The sequence below is a fragment of the Schistocerca gregaria genome, chromosome 4, assembly GCF_023897955.1.
Source record: "Schistocerca gregaria isolate iqSchGreg1 chromosome 4, iqSchGreg1.2, whole genome shotgun sequence".
Taxonomy (NCBI): Eukaryota; Metazoa; Arthropoda; class Insecta; order Orthoptera; family Acrididae; genus Schistocerca; species Schistocerca gregaria.
The window spans coordinates 137,706,729-137,727,010 of NC_064923.1; the positions used below are offsets into that span (position 1 = coordinate 137,706,729).

At 38.9% G+C, this 20,282-nt stretch overlaps 1 protein-coding gene across 2 annotated transcripts in view; it reads left to right on the top strand.

Moving 5' to 3' along the window:
• The first annotated feature begins 1,878 nt into the window (after positions 1–1,878).
• Positions 1,879–20,282, top strand: part of LOC126267522 (uncharacterized) — an 82,776-nt gene continuing 64,372 nt past the window's right edge. The window contains exon 1 of one of the 2 annotated variants that reach the window (XM_049972824.1): positions 1,879–2,053. In XM_049972824.1, the coding sequence (XP_049828781.1) occupies positions 1,996–2,053 (58 nt within the window). In that variant the 5' untranslated portion in view covers positions 1,879–1,995. The remainder of the gene's footprint in view (positions 2,054–20,282) is intronic. The other variant, XM_049972825.1, reaches the window with a different exon arrangement.

Genomic DNA, 20,282 nt, shown 5'->3' on the forward strand with positions numbered 1-20,282 from the left:
GTAGCCGAGCGGTTCTAGGCGCTTCAGAGAGGAACCACGCGACCACTACGGTCGCAGGTTCGAATCCTGCCTCGGACATGGATGTGTGTGATGTCCTTAGGTTAGTTAGGGGTTAAGTAGTTATAAGTTGTAGGGGACTGATGACCTCAGATGTTCAGTCCCATAATACTCAGAGCCATTTTTTTGTGGTATTGGTTGAGTGTAAGTTCCGCCATGCACTGTACAATATCTCGCCGTGTATTCATGTCAGTGTGGAATATTTTAGTCCATTACGAAGAAAAAATCCAACAATCGACGAGGGTAGTGTTTATATTACGCTAATTCGACGCTGCCATGCACCCGGTATAGTGTAATTACCTAATAATCATGAGACGTGAAATCACTTAACTAATATTCAAATGTAAATACTCTGTAATTATTTAATCGCAAAATAAAAAGCCAGTAAAACTACAGAAACGAGTTGGAAATAACCACATCTTAAGAAAAAGCAAAAAGAGCAAGCTTCTTAAGAGGGAAAACGCTCGTTTCACAATTCGTGCAAACTGATGTCATTTTGAAGCCGTAAGCAACACTGACGAACGCTTGATCGCATATCGACTTTTGTCAGCATTCGATACGGGCATCTCACAAGCTTTAATGTGCGCGTATCGAAGATTTACTAAAGCACGTCATTCTTGGAATGATTTTTATAATAATTGCTATAATAAAATGTCAAGTAATGATTTATCATCGCTTAATGCCTTTATATAAGAGCGCTCTTCTGCGAAGTGTATTATTATCGTCAATAATTTACAAATTAAGAATGAAACACATTTGTTTTATAATTTGTTGTACGCCGTTTCAGTGTAACGGAGCATTGGAAATTTATCACAAACACATCATCATTATCATTACATATCAATTAATAACGCATCAAGAAAAAATGATAATCAAGACCGGAGTTAAACATCGTTAAGTGATAGAGTCGTGGTTTCTGGAGAAGGAAGTTGTTGATTCGCATCCCACTGCCTGCAATTTCTCTTATGTTATCGATGTTAACTTGCTCTGTTATTTCCTTATGAATGTAATACAAGTATGTATCTACCATTATGGATGTTATTTACATTCAACCTGATATAAGAACGAGGGATGAAATACCTATTTAGCGATTTCCGAGTACCTGGTTAGGCAGCAATCTAAAAGGTCAGCTTAAATTCCTGCCACTGAAACGGACAACTATAAAATTTATGTTCTTTCCTCTCACAAATATTTCCGAAATGTGCCGCCTATGAGTGGCTAGTGAAACGAGCAACTTTAACATTCACTTTCTCCCTTGTCACAAATATTTCTCTGTTTATTAACGAATGTGTGGAGTATTCCGAGATCGTGGTTAGGCAGGAACCTAACAGTACAACTTTAATTGCTGTGACTGAAACAGCAATAAAATTCGTATTCTACCTTTTCACAAATATTTGGCACTCTATTTCCGAATACGTGGTGAAATTAGAGTGTGTGGTTAGGCTGGAACCTTAGAGGCTCTACATGCTGCGACTAAAACGAACTGCAGTAAAATTTTATTTTTTCTTCTCACAGACATACTTGTCTCATTATTTCCGAATATGTAGTGACTTCTGCGTGTGTGGTTAGACGGTTAGGCAGGAACATAAAAGGACAGCTTAAATTGCTGCGACTGAATCGAATAATATTCATATTCTTAATATAATAATAATGCAATAATATTAATATTCTTCCCTATCATAAAGCAGATATACGATCATGCAGCTGTTAATATTCCACGTGTGCGGGAATTGTTGTGAAACGAGCACTGCGCACTTAAGAGGAAAGTCAAAGACAGCCCCACAGGAAGCAAAGAGTGATGAAGGTATAATAAACTCCTTGCAAAGAGTCAATGTAGTTCGTGTGATGCAGACTCTTTGTTAATATATTGCTGGTTATGTTTTTCAGTTGTTTTGGTCTTGTTTCGTTGCATGATACAAGGGTACTCAATTAATTTCAATGAGCTGGCCATCATTTGAGGCTTCAATCAGCATTGGGCAAGCGGGGAATATAATCAGTACGTATGTTCCTTTCTCATTACGTACCTTTAACGTTTGGGCCTAAATTTAATACATAAATTCATCGTTTGAACGATTAGGATCTTATATTCTTTTTCTCTAATCAGTTAGAAAAAAGTATTTGCTGTTGGATTTGTGCCAGGTAGACCGGAAAAAAATTGTGTTCTAACAATGTATTGCGGAATTGTTTGGAGTGTCACACGGATTACTACTGATTTGCGCCTGTGTTAAAGCTTGTGTATTTAAAAACCAATCATTTCGTAACTGTCAATTAGATCATTGCTATGTGTTTCTGCAATAGTTTGAAATATGAAATTGTGAGGTCACAGTTCACATGCTATCACCGATTTCATGCACTGGGTATGTGCTCATTTGATCATTGTTTTTAATCCTCCTTCACTGGGCAGTTTTGCGACTCTGGATTATTTTTTGTGTGTTATCTGCCCTTTTGTTTTTCTTCCTTAGTTACTAACTCGCGTGTTTTACCGTCCTGTTAAGGGTACATGGATTTAAATGAATGGTTCACGCTTGTTGCTGTGGATCTGAAAAATGCAACCCATTTATTAGCAAATGAATCGGATGTGCGCGATTATTTGATTCGTTCATCGTTGTGGAAGACCTGACATAGGATTCTGGCCGTAACTGTATATCGTCAACGGAAGCAGCTCTAATCAGATGCCATAACAGCATCCATTGAATGCGAAAATAAAGGTCTGTTAATGCCGCTTTTTCTCCACAGGAAATCAAATAACATATTTTCGGGCTTTCTGCACTTCTTTGCGACAGCGAATACAGGGTCGTGTGCTGTAACAGCGAACGACAATGCGTTACGTTGCTCTTATTGAGAAATCAGAGGTGGTTTATCGCAGTAGCACATCCCACGGATCGGTGCTGGCTGTTACTACGGAAGCGCATCGCCAAATTTAATGGTAGAAAATTAACGGTTATTGAAAATGAAGTGAAAACGATAATACTGTTCAGCGTTAAGTGCTAAAGTTTATGGCGTAGTTTTAAAGCACAGCATTCACATAAAGTTGTATACATTTTAGAACGTTTTTAGAACTCGTCGTATTTGCAATTACCAAACAAGTATTACGAGTTACAAAGTGACACATGATTTTTATTTAGCATTTTCTGTGTCTGTATCTGGCCTAGAGTGAATTTTTACTAACTTGCGCCATTGTATTGTCGACCGAGATTGCGTGTTGCTTTGTTAACAGACTTGCCAATAATCGGGGTCAGTTCTAGTGTCTTATCCCACTCCTCAGCTTTGAGTAATGACGTAATGTGTGATGTTATTTTGTTTGTGCCTCCAACTGCTGCCGACGAAGGTTAAATGATTTCTCTGGATTTGCTCGTTACGCGCGGATATTAAAAATTCAATGTAGATAGTTTTGCTTTCATTTCGTAATTTCTTAATGAAAGTAGTCGTGATTTATTAGTAGTAGTGATTTATAAGGTCTTGATTCCTCACGCTGTTCGTTATGGATGAGTCAGTTATTAATGCGAAAATTCTGCTTCAGAAAATGTTTGACCAGAAATCAACTGTGAAATTTTTGCAATCATTGGGCGTCAATGCTGAATTTTGCAAGTGCAGTGTCTGTGGAAATTATATGGTTTTGACGAAGGTTACGTTATCACGAACTTCCGACGAATACATGTGCAGGTGCACAAAAAATAACATAGGGATATCCATAGGCAGGGGAACGTTGTTCGAAAGATCGAGGCTGAATTTAGAAGTAATTGTCATGCCAACCTACTATTTTTGAATATTCTTGCAAATCTGTCATGCGCTAAGAAGGGGTTTCGTGTGGCAATGTAGTCCACTTGTTCTCGTTTTGTAAAGAAGTCTGCGGGGAATTTATATGGCGGGTCAATTGGGGGATGGGGGGGGGGGGGGGGATAAGAGTTATAGTTGAAGTAGATCAGTCACATTTCGGAAAGAGGAAGTAGCAAAGGAGCCACGAGGTTGTTGGGATTTGGGTTTTCGAGTAGTAGTTTCTGAAGGAGATTGTGCTGATGCTGTATTTAGGGTTGTACCAAATCGGACAAAGGAAGTCTTGACATCTATAGTAGAAGAATATGTGGAAGAAGGTTCTGTAGTCATGTCGGATGGCTTTGCTTCGTAGAAGCGGTTGGGTGAAAGGAGTTATCATCATTTGGTCGTGAATCACAATATTCAGTATAAGGATTATAAAACGGGGGCATGTACTAATACCATCGAGGGGTATAGGGGAGCTGTAAAATCTGTTGTCGGACGGGGAATCTTTGAAGGATTTCAGAGTTGCAAGGCCATTTAGATGAATGCTGTTTGAGGAAGAGTATTCCTAAAGCTTATTGTTTATCTCTTGCATTTATTAAAGTAGTCAGCAAAATGTACAAGCCTCGTTTTGTAAGGTGTTGGTGGGTCTGATAATTTTTATGGTTTTACGTTGCTTTTTTTATGTTACGGTATTGTGCCAGTCCTACTTTTTTGGTTTCTCTGGAGGGAGGTTTTTCTGTCGTTTTAATATTTTCTGGTTACAATGGTGGGCCGAGGCGTATTGCTATCTCTTTTCCTGAAGAATATGTGATTGACTCGTGGTTTCAGTTTTTTTATTATTTTAAAATTTTGCGGCTGATTGAGGGCGGGTGATAAGGGAAGAACTGATTTCGTGCCTGGCAGTTTGTGCTTCTTATTATTTGTTTCATTTGTTATTCTAGATTTTGCTTCTTTCGTTACAGTTTGAGCTTCTAACATTATTATTTCCTGTTGTGTCCTTATTTCGTTCTCGTCAGCCTCGATCTTTGACTCCTTTGGAATTTCGAATGCGGTAAGTTTCTTTTTATGTAGCCACTTTCACGTTTTTCTTTTCGATATTTCTGCTACACTTCTCTTATTTTTAGTCACTCCTGGTGGGTCGATTTTACTGAGTGTTACTAGGAGCTACTGCAGCTGGTGTGACTTTCGTGTAGTATCGGTTGCAAGGTTTGGTCATTTTTACGTTTTATTTCTTTGTGTGTGCAGTAATGTGTGTAAAGATTTTCATTTTCTGAAAGTCTACTCGTATTCTGTAGTTCACACACAAGACAAATTTTTAAGCACGTTTCTGATATGTTATAAGATTTCTGCGCAACAAACAGTAATATTGGAATCGGTAACTAGAAATGACCACCTACATAGGTTGCTTCTAGTTACCGATTCCTACTATTCGACGGTTCATTATTTATATAGTTTTTGCAGTACGTGTGGGAAATATATACATATGCACTCGTAATTGCTTTCGTGTTCTTATTTATTTCAGTCATCTTCAACTAGTTTAAATCAAATTAGCACGTAAATAATAGTCGCGATAAAGGGCATGCTACATTCGTTTGTTTACGAGTATGATCCGTTCCATTTATAGATAGTCCTTAGATATCCTTGGATAAATTCTGGTGTCCGATACCATTCGTCGGCCTTGACCAATGACGTCGTACATTAAGCAAAGATGCTATAATGGACAATCTATAAATGGAACGGATCATACTCTTATACGAATGTAGCATGCCATAAAATAATACATTTAACGCAACTATTATTTACGCGCGAATTTCATTTAAACGTACTGAAGATGTCTGAAATAAATAAGAACACGAGAGCAATTAAAGTGCATATGTATTATATTTTCCCTACGTACTGCAAGAGCGATATAAATAATGAACAGTCGAATAGTTGGAATCGGTAACTAGAAGCAACCCACGTGGGAAATCATTTCTAGTTACCGATTCCAATATTACTGTTTGTTGCGCAAAAATATTATAACATATCAGAAACGTACTTAAAAATTACCTTGTTAGTGAACTACAGTTCGTACTTTCTCTTTCCAAAATGTGACTCATCTATTTCAACTATAACCCCTTCCCCCCCCCCCCCCCCCGACCCCTAATCGCCCCCTATACTTCATAAATTCCACGCAGACATCTCTACAAAACTAGAACCAGTCGACTACAGTGCCACACGAGACCCCTGCTTCATGCATAACAGATTTGCAGGCATATTCATAGCAATTACTACCACATTCAGCTTCGATTTTTCGAACCACTTTCCACTGTGTATGGATCTTCATATGTTATTTTTTATGCGCCTCCACATGTATTCGTCGGAAGTTCGTGATAACGCAACCTTCTATCAAAATCATATAATTTCCACAGACACTTGCAAAATTCAACAATGACGCTCAATGATTGCAAAAATTTTATAGTTGATTTACGGTCACTCATTTTCTAAAGCAGAATTTTCGCAGTAAAAGCAACTAACTCATCCATAACGAACAGCGTGAGGAATCAAGACCTCATAAATCACGACTACTTATAAATCACGACTACTTTCATTGACAAAAGATGCCGAAAACAAATTACTAGATGAAAACAAAACAATCTACATCGAATTTTTAATGGACGCATGAAACGCGGAAATCCAGAGAAATCGTTTAATCTTCATCGACAGCAATCTGCGGCACAAACAAAATAACATCACAAAAAATGGTTCAAATGGCTCTGAGCACTATGGGACTTAACATCTGAGTTCATAAGTCCCCTAGAACTTAGAACTACTTAAATCTGAGAACATCACACAACTCCATGCCCGAGGCAGGATTCGAACCTGCGACCGTAGCGGTCGCGCTGTTTCAGGCTGAAGCGCCTAGAACCGGTCTGTCCACTCCGGCTGGCAAAATAACATCACACATGACGTCATTGTTCAAAACCGACGGGTGCTATCGGACACTAGAACTGACCCGTAAACTTTATAACGGAGGGGTTAAATTCTTAGCAGAAAGGTGAGATACATGACAACCTTCATAGATGCAGAGCCGACACATTTATCTCATTTCCTTTTGCATAAATGTCCTTTGCCTCTTTAGTCTGACCATGACTAACGATTGGGTCTATATATTGAGTTATGTGTCGAAATCTATCAGTCTGTCAGTCTTAAAATTTTAACTCTTTTCTATACGCTTTACGCCTAACTGACACTGAAACGATTATCTAGTCCATGAGCTTACTTAGCCTGGATGCGTGCTGTGCTTATAGAAAAGCAGAATCAACTCAAAAAAATCATGGGTTCGAACCGAGGTTTAAAGTGCATTTGTGGCGTCTGCGGTTCTTCCTCTGTGTAGTGCTGTTGGCAGTGCGTTTCCGGGTAACTTTCAAGAATGTTTGCGTATCGAACCCGAGGGCGTCAAACGACAGATATCGAACGTTCGATTCTAAATCAATCACGCGACTGTGGTGGCAGGGATTTAGATAAATCATTTATGAGCTGATGCAGAAACCTATACGATTTATGTCGGTAGTGAGTTGGGATGTTGGTGTCGTAGACGTTTCTTCGGCCGATTGCCTCGCGAGGAAGAATCTAATCCGAAGCTTATGTAATGCAGAAAATTCTTTGAAGTTTTATCGGAAATATGGACTAATACCGGATAACTGCGTTGGGGAAACGACTAGAAAGGTTCGCAAGAAGAGTTCTGATAGTGAAATACTTTTACAATTTCACTATGATAACTGTGGTAATCGAACGACTATCAGGAAGAGTACATGGTTTGACCATGAAAAATTATCGATCCAGACCAGCATAACCCTGCAAGCAACAGCATCGGAAACTGACTTATCAATCAATATCGAGTGCAACTATTACAGATTTTCCAGAGAAGTGTGTTATGTATAGTGACGAACAACAGTGTACAGATAAGTCGACAAAGTTAAGTTGGTGAAATGGACTAGTCATATATATATATATATATATATATATATATATATATATATATATATATATATATATATCAAAAATATTTATGTTTCCTGATGACACCAGCTTGGTAGTGAAGGATCTGTGTGTAATATTGAAACATTATCACATAATGTAGTTCATGAAATAAGTTCGTGACTTGTGGATAATAATTTGATGCTAAATCACAGTAAGACCCAGTTTTTACAGTTTCTAACTCACAATTCAACAAGAACTGATATTTTGATCAGACAGAATGGGCATATTATAAGCGAGACATAACAGTTCAAGTTCGGATAGAGAGTAAGCTGTTGTGGAAAGCCCATGTTCAGGATCTTGTCCAGAAACTAAATGCTGCTTTATTTACCATTAGAACAGAGTCTGAAATAACTGACATTTCAACATGAAAAGTAGTCTACCTCGCATATTTTCATACGCTTATGTCATATGGTATTATTTTTTGGGTAATTCTTCTGATTCAAAAAGGGTATGTTTGGCTGAAAAACGGGCTGTTCGAGCTACATGTGGTGTAAGTTCGAGAACCTCTTGTCGACCCCTATTCAATAGTCTGGGAATTCTGACATTGCTCTCATACTATATATTTTCTTTAATATTGTTTGTTGTTAGCAATATTAGCTTATTCCCAAGAGTTAGACGCTTTCACTCAGTTAATGCTAGACAGAAATGAAATCCGCACGTGGAATGCACTTCCTTGACTCTTGTGTAGAAAGGAGTGCACTATTCTGCCGCATCCATTTTCAATAAGCTACCACAAAAATCCTTGCAGTAGCCCAAACGCTTTTAAGTCTAAACTGAAGAGTTTCCTCATGACTCACTCCTTCTATTCTGTCGAGGAGCTCTTGAAAGGGCTGAAAAATTAAGCAAATTCCAGTGTTGCGTTGTTGATTTTCTTTATTTAAACTTTCGAATTGTCGCCTGAATACGTTTCTTGTATTTCATTTTATCTGTTTCTACTATCGTGTTATAATTTCATGTATTGACTCGTTCCATAACCATGGAGACTGCTCCTTAATTTGGTCCCGCGGAACAACAAATAAATAAAAAAAAATCAAACATATTTAGATATTCGGTGGTACAGGCAGAGAATCCACGAAGTACATTACTACGTTATGGTAATAGTGTTCTCCAGAGACAAGGTGACTTTAGTCGGTTTGATAAGCATTTTATACTGCCCGACGAGTTCGTGTCTTGCGATGATCGAAGTGTGAACACGCAGAACAGCAGAACACCGAGCGGCCGTGGAGATCAGTGAAATCTCCCATTAAAAGAGAAGGGCGTCGAGGAGAAAGGGACCAGCTCAGAATGAGTATTTCCATAAATTGCAGTTGCAAGGAAAAGTTGACACATGTGACACACTAACCGTATTTTTGTGTGACATAGAGTCTACCCTAGTTATGGCATAACGGGAATGCTTCTCGTAGCACACATGTCAAAGGAACTTTCTCATGACAACAACGTCGGTGACGAGTGAGGTTAGTCATTTCCTTTGTAATTACATGTATTTTAGTCAACGCTTTTATTTTTTCGTTGCTGTAGTGACAGCTATAAACACTGTAACGGCCGCCACCACATTCGCGGGATCGATTTAGGATCGCACGTGCGATATCTATCGTTTGGAGCCCGAGGCTTCGATAGGCAAACATTATTGGAAATTACCCGTTTTCGTTGGTTGTAGCCTATCCAGTGATAGGATACAGAAGCCAACGACAAACGCTGATTGTAATGACTTGTTTTAGAGGAAGATACGAATTGATTATTTTTATTTTCGTTATGGATTGCAAGAGTCTGACGATTATTGATCTGGTTATTATCGATTATGAAGTTGGTTGCTGGTTTATATAACTTATTTTTTGGTACTGTTTGTTTTTCGAAGTGTCGCAGGATTTCTTGGAATATTGTTTCCTATCCTAATGTTACAGTTTGGTTGTGAGTTGAGGAAGCCAACGACTGTGAATGGAGGAAAATGTGGTTGTGGTAAAGCTCTGATCTCTAGCGTGGGGGGAAGTCTAGGTTATGTTGAAATGTTACAGTTTCCCTGAGAGTTGGCGAAGCCTACGAATGAGGATGTAAGTAACTGGCTGTGGTAACAAATTGATCTGTAGCGTAGCCCAATGATTGTTTCGAAAACTTTGTGAAGTAATTTCGAAATGTCGTCTGGGAGTTTATGGATAGTTACGGACCTAAAAGTGTAGTTTGAATTTAAGACACATTCTATTTTACATGACAACAGTATGCACAGTATATTCCATTAGGCCGCCACGTAACATCGTGTACTCCACATTATGACGACGTATAGCGAAGACTATTTTCTCATTGGTTCTGCCTTGTCTAATTATCCAACTCATCATTCGTCGTATTCACTTCTCTTCATTCACCGAGCATAAAGTTACCAAATGTAGCACGCAACTTAAATCCGCTTTTACCCGAATTAAGGAAGAGAAATCACTCACCTCTACAATATGGCTGCCTAGACCATTATTGCGTAGCTACGCCTGCGTGATAAGACTTATTTTATTGGAAAGCGACGGAAAACATAAGGTGATACAGAAATACTCACTTTTCTAAAAATTGTTTTTTTCTTTTTTTGTGAATGGAGGTAATTAAGGTCTCCTGTGTAAGATGGTTTTTCTCTCTGGCATAATATTTATTATGTTTTTCACACAGTGGTTCAAAAACCTAAGTGCGTATACCTGAGTCAGCGTAAATTGATCACTGACAGTTGCATTGGGCTGGGTCCGGCAGCTTCACGGACATGCAGCCACCAATAATGGAACTCCATTTTGAAAAAGTCTCTATGGTAGCGCCACAGAGTTGTCACAGCTGTGTAGAAGGCCACTGATTTCGCCAGCAGCCGTTAGCACTGTACAGTTGAAAGCTGGCAATAGAGCTACTACCTGTCAGGGAGCTTTTCACGCTATCCCGACTATAGTAATTGTTAATGCTCATCTTAATGAGTAAATATTATATTAGACATTATGTTCACTTGTTATGCGGCAATTAATTACTTCAAGTACGTAAGTACATATTGCTGAATAGGCACTGCAGTTCATATTAAACTTAAGCTGGCACTGTGTAAAGTACACGATGTAACCCACGCAAACGCAGTGAACGTTGACTGGCTTTGAACGAGTGTTTTTTTATTCTGTTTTCTGAATATTTCACGTGTGTTTAGTTTTGACACAAGCAGCATAACATCATTTATCAAGACGTCAGCAGTTGTTTGTGAAATCTGCTTCGTAAAGTCCTCTCTACACCAAAGTGAACGCACACAAATGTGGAACAGCGTACGAGATTCTCTCTGATGTGAACGCTAGGCACACATGAGCCAATGGCGTTCGGTCATGTTCGACTCGCTTTCGCTTGTGTTTTCTCACGTTCCAAGAGTTATCGCAAACCATCAAAGGAAGTTCGTGTCCTTTCCGCTACGGCGCTAGCAGTTGATAAAGCTTCCGCATGCTGTCTTCTTCACTTTTTTTGTGTAGACGTAAGTTGCTTGAGTTACGGACTGGTCCGAGGACAATGTAATCGTTATTTTGGAATTCAAGAGATACAACACGAATCCCGAACGAAACGAAATACGACTAGTAAAAAATTGCCGACGTACTCATCGACCTTGGCTGGGGACGTGAGAAGCACGATAGATTGTTTAGATATTTGCATAAGGCGGGAACGGAGTGAATAAATACAAGCTTTGTGATTTTTATTAATAAAAAGGAAAAACAAATTAAATTTACTTGAAAGTAAAGCAAATGGAGATATTTATCTATTAGCTTGATTTAAATTAAAAATAGCAAAATACGGTATGATCATTCTCGTTGCGTACTTTCGTGATAGCTTTTATTACATGACTGATGTATCACTATTACGTCACAGATTTTTATCGAAAACGGTATAAATATAAATCGTTTATCCGCGATAACGCTATTTTCTCCCTAAGAAATTGTAGTGTGTATTCTGAACTTCCTGTTACAAACATTTGAACATTATTCAACTAAATTGTTCCAAAACAAAAAAAGACCCCAGCATATTGATTCTGTACGTACAGATCGTAATTTTAAGTGTTAATATACACAAATGTGCTCAAGTGGCTCTGAGCACTATGGGACTCAACATCTGTGGTCATCAGTCCCCTTGAACTTAGAACGACTTAAACCTAACTAAGGACATCACACACATTCATGCCCGAGGCAGGATTCGAACCTGCGACCGTAGCAGTCGCGCGGTTCCGGACTGAGTGCTTGAACCGCTAGAACAGCGCGGCCAAATGTGCTTAAGTGATAAATAGAAGTTTCGTTATGTTTCCTTTCGAATGGTTACCTAATAATTGTATCGCGTCAATTCCTCAACCACTAGCGTGTAAGTTAAATATCTGGACTGAGACATCGTAGAAGGGAAACGAAAGATTTCCTATTCGACGTATTATGTACTTATTTGCCTCTACAAGTCCTGTAAGTTTGAACATCCTGAGCAGCAGATTTTATAAATAGCCTATAAGATTTCACATTTCGTTAACCATATTTTATTGACATTATCTTTCTTACACGTGTTGTAATAAAATCTAAGAAGAGTTTCGCAAGTTGGGAAACTGTTAGATAAAAAGCAGATACTGATGTTAGAAACAATCGCTAACGGCAAATGTCCCTGATTGCTAATATTAGGAGCGTAAATGCTATCGTTTCTACAGGTTATGTTGGTCGTCGATAATGAAGTGTTCTGCTTCTTACATTTGGTCCTCAGCTGACTTTAGAAGCGTTTTGGCACTTATGGATGCGTGTTGTTGCAAGTCTACAGCTAACGATGCTTTCCTATGCTTATTCACCGCCTTCTCATAATTTGGACGATTTGAAGATGGCTGCATAGCAACCGTAACTTGCGATCTAGGAAATAAAAGCTTTTACTTTTAAAAATTTGTATTTAATGAACCACATTAAAACCCCCATCTCTCCCTCTGACCATGACAGGCTTCACTGATATAGTGTTCAATCCTGTCTTCCGACTATTAGCGTAAAAACACAATAATGCATCGTTCATAGCCTGAGTTGGATATCTCTTTTTCTCTTCCGTTCCCCCTAGTTTAAAAGAACTGTGGTGAACAGTGGCGGATTGTCTGCGAATCCGCATTCGATGCTTGTATTCGCGTCCTTTCGCTCCGTTGTAAAGGGGGTTTAATAAACAGCAGTTTTTACACATAACGCAAAGAAGTTCATCGTGATACTCTAGAAAGTCTTGAAATGTAACGAGTAGTGTACATGCAACTTCTATACCATCACTTTGCTATTAAACGTAACGGAACAGAAAATTATAAGGATAAACGACCCACGACAGTTTTCAAAAATACATCTCGACAATTTTTAACAGTTCAGACGAACGATGTTTTGTTAAAACAACAGTCGAGATCGCAATAACATTTGTTTATTATGACCGGTTTCGGCTTATGTTAATGCCATCCTCAGATTTTTTTGGTCTTCTCTGGCTGGTGCTGGCGGCTCCTCACATGATACCACGATCGTACTCTAGGCAGTCAACGATCGTGGTAATATTTTAAGGTGGGAAGAAGTGTGAACTACAGCGAAAATAATGCACTGACAATCTAATGCAACAAGAACAATATTCAGCATGGAGGTATACTTTTATGCAGTTCTGTTTCTCTGACATTTCAATAATAGTTCACTTCGTTGACGATAGCATGCCTTGCTTCCTTCCTCATTGCACAAGTTTGTGGGCTAAGAAAAACACGTAGCTAAGTTTTTTTTGCGAACGTGTACTTAAAAATGTTGTATATACGAGATGAAAGCTGAAAATGTGACTAACAAAAAGCAGTACTAGTAAGTAAACAAGCGTTAGTTTGAGTTCCAATTGCATTTGCTATCCCATATAACAAAGTGGAGTTGAACGAATTACTAAAGCATGCTTTGCACATCACTTCCTTCTCTTCTTGGCTATTCGAAATGTATCAACAAACAAACAAAAAACAGGTTACATTAACGAGGCCAAATGTGTCGTATTACAGAAGCAAATACGGACTTCAGAACAGAAAAACGCTCGAATTGCCTTTCTGACACTGTTATTTATGTCAGCACCGTAACTTTTAGTATTTAAAAAAGCTTTTGCTGCACATTACAGAAATAATGAACAAGAAACAATCGTAACTAGCAGTCTGCTAATGTTTTAAGCTACTTAAAATGGCAGCAGACGCCGCCCACTCTGGCTTCAAAACAATGTATAGCGTACGTCTATAGTGCGATCTCCTTCCTTTTTTTACCTCCATGGAGTGCATGGTCTGTGTATATATGTAGTTTAACACACACATTGACTGTGTAGTGGTGGTGATCTCTGATAGAGGGCATGCAGCAGGAAAAGCTATGTAGTGAGAAAAATCCACATTTTTGTCGACAACATATGTCTCCTCTAGCGTCATGTGACTTCGTTATGGAATGTCTTCCTCTATTCCTCCTTTAAAATGCTTCAATTTTTATCCGTTAACAGCGACTGTTATTTTTCACCACTGCTGTTAGTAGTAAACAGATGCATAAAAACATGACAGATACATGAAATATTGAAATTTGATTATAATACAAAAGGTAAACAACAGCGTTTTACCTACGACATATAACAATTCCTGTTTGATCTTATATTTTGCTACTCTGTGGTATACAGACCGCTGCATGCTGACTAAAACGTCATATTTGGCTATATTTTGAGTCATAAATGAAACCGTTTTTATAAAGTTAATTTTGTGGATGAATAAGAAATAAGACGACTTCCTCCAACGAAGCTTAGGAGAGACTAATCAGTCAAACATTTGCTGGATACAAAACGACCTGATTACCTTAAAAAACCATACAGCTGTAGTGGAGGCAGAGATATGACCGATGAAACACTTGATTACCTTAAGAAAAGAAAAGCTATTATTGCAAAGTAGCATTTACTATAAATCTCAAGTGGACAACGCGACACACACTCAAACAAGTCGAAGCGGTTATCGCAAAAAGATTTCACCTAGTAATTAAAAAGTGAAACTTACAGATGAAGTGGAATTTGTAAATTTATGGTAAGTCCCTACGGGACCAAACTGCTGAGGTCGTCGGTCCCTAGACTTACACAATTTAATCTAACTTTAACTTACGCTAAGGATAACACACACACACCCCTGCCCGAGGGAGGACTCGAACCTCCGACGGGGCAGGCTGAAGTGGAAACAATGATACACAACATTGGCAAAAAAATAACAAGATACAACGATGTAAAGAAATATAACACAAATTCGCGCCACTGACATTTCCCTTACCTCACTGGTTAAAGGGCGATGTCTAGTTGGTAAAAACCCAAAAGGACTCGGAACGAGTTTTTGTTACCAAAAAAGTTCACTTTCAGGCAACATAAAGTGAAAATTATTAAACAGTAATTTTTCTGTAAAATGAAGACATGATGCCAACTAAAGATTTGTTTATTTCCTTCAGTAAAGCGACTCCCCAGCTTGAAATTGTCTCACAGCCACCATAGTGGGAGGACGTGCTGAAAAAAATAATGCCTCTGAATTTTTCGCATAAAAATGGTTAAAGCTTTTTAAATAAAACATTCAATATCTTTATTCTTCATCTATAGATATTTATTTCCAACAGTCACCCTGACGACGAACGCATTTCTCCCAACGAGAGCCGAGTTTTTTGATACCTTCACTCTAGACTCTTACTTTGCTGACGAATCCACAATCTCACCTCTGGTTGCATCGCTTCGTCATTATTAAAAGGATGACCCTCGAAGGTGTTCTTAAAGTTTTGGAAACAGATGAAAATAGGATTGGGCCAAGCTGGGACTGTTTTCTTCTTTTAGTGTTCAACCCTGAGGTTGGTTTGCAGCAGAGCGCCATTCCTCTCTTCTGTCTGCTTTCCTCTTCATTTCCACATATGTGTTACATCCAACGTCATTCATGATCTGTTGCATGTATGATATCCTTGGTCGCCCCCGCCGATTCCTTCCCTCAATAACTCCTTCTGCTATTGTTCCAATGATATTGTTGTGTCGTAGGATGTGCCCTTCAAGTTTGTCTCTTCTTGTTTGGATGTGCCTCCATAGAGATCTGGTTTCCTGTACTCTTCTAAGCACCTCTTCATATGTTACTTTGTCTGTCCAGCTGATCTTCATCATCCTTCTATAGCACCACATCTCCAGGGCCTCTAGCCGTCTTCTCTCTGCTCTTCCAACTGTCCAAGTTTCACATCCATATAGGGCCACACTCCAAACGAAACCTTTCATGATGCGTTTCCTTATTTTCACACTGATGTTGTTGCTGGTGAGTAAGTTCCTTCTCCGATTAAATGCAATTTTGGCCTTTTGTATTCTGGTCGCAATTTCTTTCCGGCTTCTACCATCCCTTGTGATTTTGCTTCCCAGGTAAGTAAATTCCTGTATCGCTTCCAGCTCCTCTCTTCCAATTCTAATTCTCGGAGGTTCATATTCTGCTCCTGTACTGCATACCATCACTTTAGTCTTTTTCTTGTTTATTCTTATTCCATACTGATTGTATAGAATTTTTTCCGTTGTTCTGAGGACTTCCTCTAGATCTTCTTCTGTCTCCGTGACTATAGCAATATCATCTGCATAACGTACCATGTCTATCTTCTGCCCATTAATTTTGATCCCCACCTCAGTAGTTTCTCGAACTTGGTCTATAGCTTCCTGGATGTAAGCATTGAATATAAGAGGAGAGAGAGCACATCCTTGTCTTACCCCTTTTCTAATATTTGCTTGTTGTTCCTGGTGACAGTTCCTAATCACTGCCACCTCATTCTTATAGAAACTGAGTATCACGCGGATGTCTTTGTACTTTATTCCAATTTTCCTCAGCACTCTGAACATCTCTTGCCAGATAACGTTATCAAATGCCTTTCCATGTCTATAAAGGCAATATAAGTTGGTTTATTTTTCTGTAATTGCTTATCGATAATGAGTCTTAGTGCCAGAATCGCCTCTCTTGTTCCCAATCCCCTTCTGAAACCAAACTGATCTTCACTCAGCATATCCTCCACCTTCTCTTCAATTCTCTTCAGAACGATTTTTATGAGAATTTTTGATGCATGTGATATTAGGCTAAGAGTTCGGTGCTGTTCACATTTTGTAGCTGCTGCCTTCTTTGGTATAGGAACAATGATACATTTCTGGAAGTCTGTCGGTATCTCGCCTGTGTTATAGATGGACCTAATAAGTTTAAGCAGCATCATTTTCATGCCGTCACCAGCATTCTTTATTAGTTCTGCAGGGATGTCATCAATACCCGTTGCTTTGTTGTCCTGTAGTTCTTTTAGAGCTCTGTCAAATTCTTCTTGCAGAATGTCATCTCCCTTGTCATCTTCGTCTACTTCCTCTTCTCTTCCTATTACTTCCTCCGAAAGAGGTGTTCCAGCATACAACTCCTCTATGTATTCTTTCCATCTCTTCAGCATGTCTTCACCAAACAGCATTTTCCCCTCTTTATTTTGTATTGTGCCTGAGAGTACTGTTTTACGTTTGTTAAAAAAAATTGATTTGCTGTTCTGTAGGCTAAATCAGTTCTTCCGTTTTGCATATTTTCTTCTACTTTCCTGCACATTTCTCCAAGAAAATTTTCTTTTGCTTTCCTAGTTTCTCTATTAACTAAATTCCTTAGTCTTCTGTATTCAGCTTTTCCTTGTTCCTCAGTTGCATTTTTGTATAATCTTCTGTTTTCTATAAGCTCAATAATATCTGCTGTAATCCATTTCCTCTTGTTTTTGGGTTCAGTTCTTCCAACTATCTTTTCTGCTGCTTTGTATATACCAGATTTAATCTGATTCCAGTCTTCATTTACTCCACCATGTTGAAAATTTTTAATTAGGTTGTCTGTTTCATGAGCATAGTACTTTGCCAGTCCCTCAGTTTTCAGTTTTTCTAGTTCCCATTTAAGTTTTACTGGCTTCTTCTTCAAACGTTTGAATCTCAGTGAACTTTTCATCATGACCAGGTTATGATCACTGCCTATGTCTGCAGATGGATAGCTCCTGCAATCTTTTATCTCGTTCCTAAAACGTGCTTTCACTAGAATGTAGTCAATCTGTTGTCTCCTCAGGTCTCCAGGGGCCTTCCATTATATATCTTCTTCGTTTGTGGTGTTGGAAAAGTGTGTTTGCAACAACTAATTGGTGCTTTGAGCAGAACTCGATCAGTCGATCACCTCTTTCATTTCTTCTTCCAAGTCCATATTTGCCAACAATTCCTTCCTCCGGGTCTTCACCCACAATCGCGTTCCAGTCCCCCATGGCAATCAGATTTTCATCTCCCTTAACATTTCTCATCGCATCACTTATTTCTTCGTATATTTCGTCAATGACTGCATCTTCTTCTTTGGATGTTGGCATGTATATTTGTATTATCACAGTGTCCTTTGGTTTAGTTTCAAGTTTGACTAGTATTATTCGAGAGCTATATTGCACATATCCCTTGACACGTGAGCCATAGTTTTTCCTCAAAATTATTCCAACTCCTCCCATTCCCGGTCTATCTTGGTCAGTTCCGGTGTGAATGACTCTGTATTCTCCAGACCAGAAATCACCTGGTTGGGGCCATCTCATCTCCGATATGCCCAGGATATCGATTTCCAGTCGCTCCATTTCAAGTTTTACATTTTCTAGCTTGCTACACTGAAACAGTGTTCTCACATTCCAAGTGGCTATGTTAAAATTGGGATTCATTTCCTTCACGTTGTCTATATCTTTTGCAGTCCCCACCCGGAGATCCGATTGGGGGACTATTTTATCTCCGGAAAATTTTACAGAAGATACTGACATGGTTTACTGCTGATGGAGGATGATCAATGACAGTCAATCCAAGGCGTGGGATTGTTGCAATTGTCGCTACACTCTTGTGTGATCTGGTACTGTTATGCTGAAGCAGAAGGTGCACCACGTGTGGACGATTTTTTTGAAATCGAAACCAGAGTGTAGCACACATTCTGACACACCGGCGTACGAGTAGCAACGTTACACATCGCCACGTTGCACTTTGCAGTTGGTAGTTCTCTAGCAGCAAAGGCTGTAAATATGTATACATGAAGAATAAAGACGTAGAATATTAATAACGTGTGTTTTATTTGAAAAGTTTTAAATGTTTCCTCATAAAAAATTCGGAGGCATCACTTGTGAGTACGCACTCGTTCAATCGTGCGGAATTTTTCGTGATGAAAGGAAACAAGCCTTACGCTCCAGTGCGTCATGTAAAGCCCCTTTAAATGCAGATGCTGTCGAAGACAGAGACAGTAAATTAATCCAAGGATTGTAAATATTCTTCTCCCGTATTTTCTCACTTTTCAGTTAATGCTAGCTTAACAAATGGAAACATCTCGGCTCAAGCAACATAGTCAAAAAACACAATGAAAATAAAATTATTTTTTTTGCTACCAATAATGTTCTAATATGTAAGTGGACTGTATTTTATCGAATATGAATAGCTAAATAAAAGGTAGCATACAACAAACTCTTGAGTATTCGTATATCCTAAGCTACAGCTTTGCATCGCACATTGGTGCATTCTTTGTCAAGAGCGTGTCCGGAACTAAATTATTCGTAAAAGGCTATTCAGAACGAAAAAGCAGTCCTTCGCCTTGAAATTAGAGGAATCGGAGAAAAAAGGATACTGAAATAACTGTATTATGTCCTTTCACTTAAAACTTCCGGGCTGATAGCCCGTGGTCGATGTATAAGACTCTCCCCTGACGTTTCGTCTCCGACTGCGGGAGACATCTTCCGAGGTAAAGCGGCGAACTACAAAGAGACCTCGAGTAAGCACTGATTATAATATAGACAGTGCCTCTGTTCATCACGTGCCGTCGGCTATGAGACTGTCTCTTGTAATGCCAAAATTCTCAATTGAAAGTAGTCGATCGTCACGCTTCCGGTGCAACACTGACATCCAAATTTTATCCAGTTTAACACCTTCGTCTTTTCCTGTTAAAATTATTACGGTGTTTATCAATCTAGATAGCTTCTGTATACGTGCGCACATAGAATTCGATGTTTCTGATATGACGCTTGTCTCGCCGATTTATTTCATGATTACCTTCCTGGTAAACATGTTCAGCTACGGCTGATTTATCAGTGTGGCCAAGCTGAGAATTCGTGTTGTGTTCAACAAGACGGGTGTTAACATTTCTCTTTGTTGTACCGATGTAAACCTGTCCACAACAAAAGGAATTTATAATACCCCAGTGTAGCCAAAGGATGTCGTGCATCTTTTGACGATCTTAAATATTCTTTTATTTTCTTGGTGGATCTGAAGATAGTTTCCAACCCATATTTGCTTAACAATTTCCTAACGCAATCTGTAACCATACTAGAGAACAGAATAAAAACCTTGCCGTTGGGCGGCTGTTGTTTGTCGTGGCTCCTGATTCCCTGCCTAGAGCGAAGTGCTCGATCTGTCTCCTTGCTAGAACAGCTATTCTACACGAG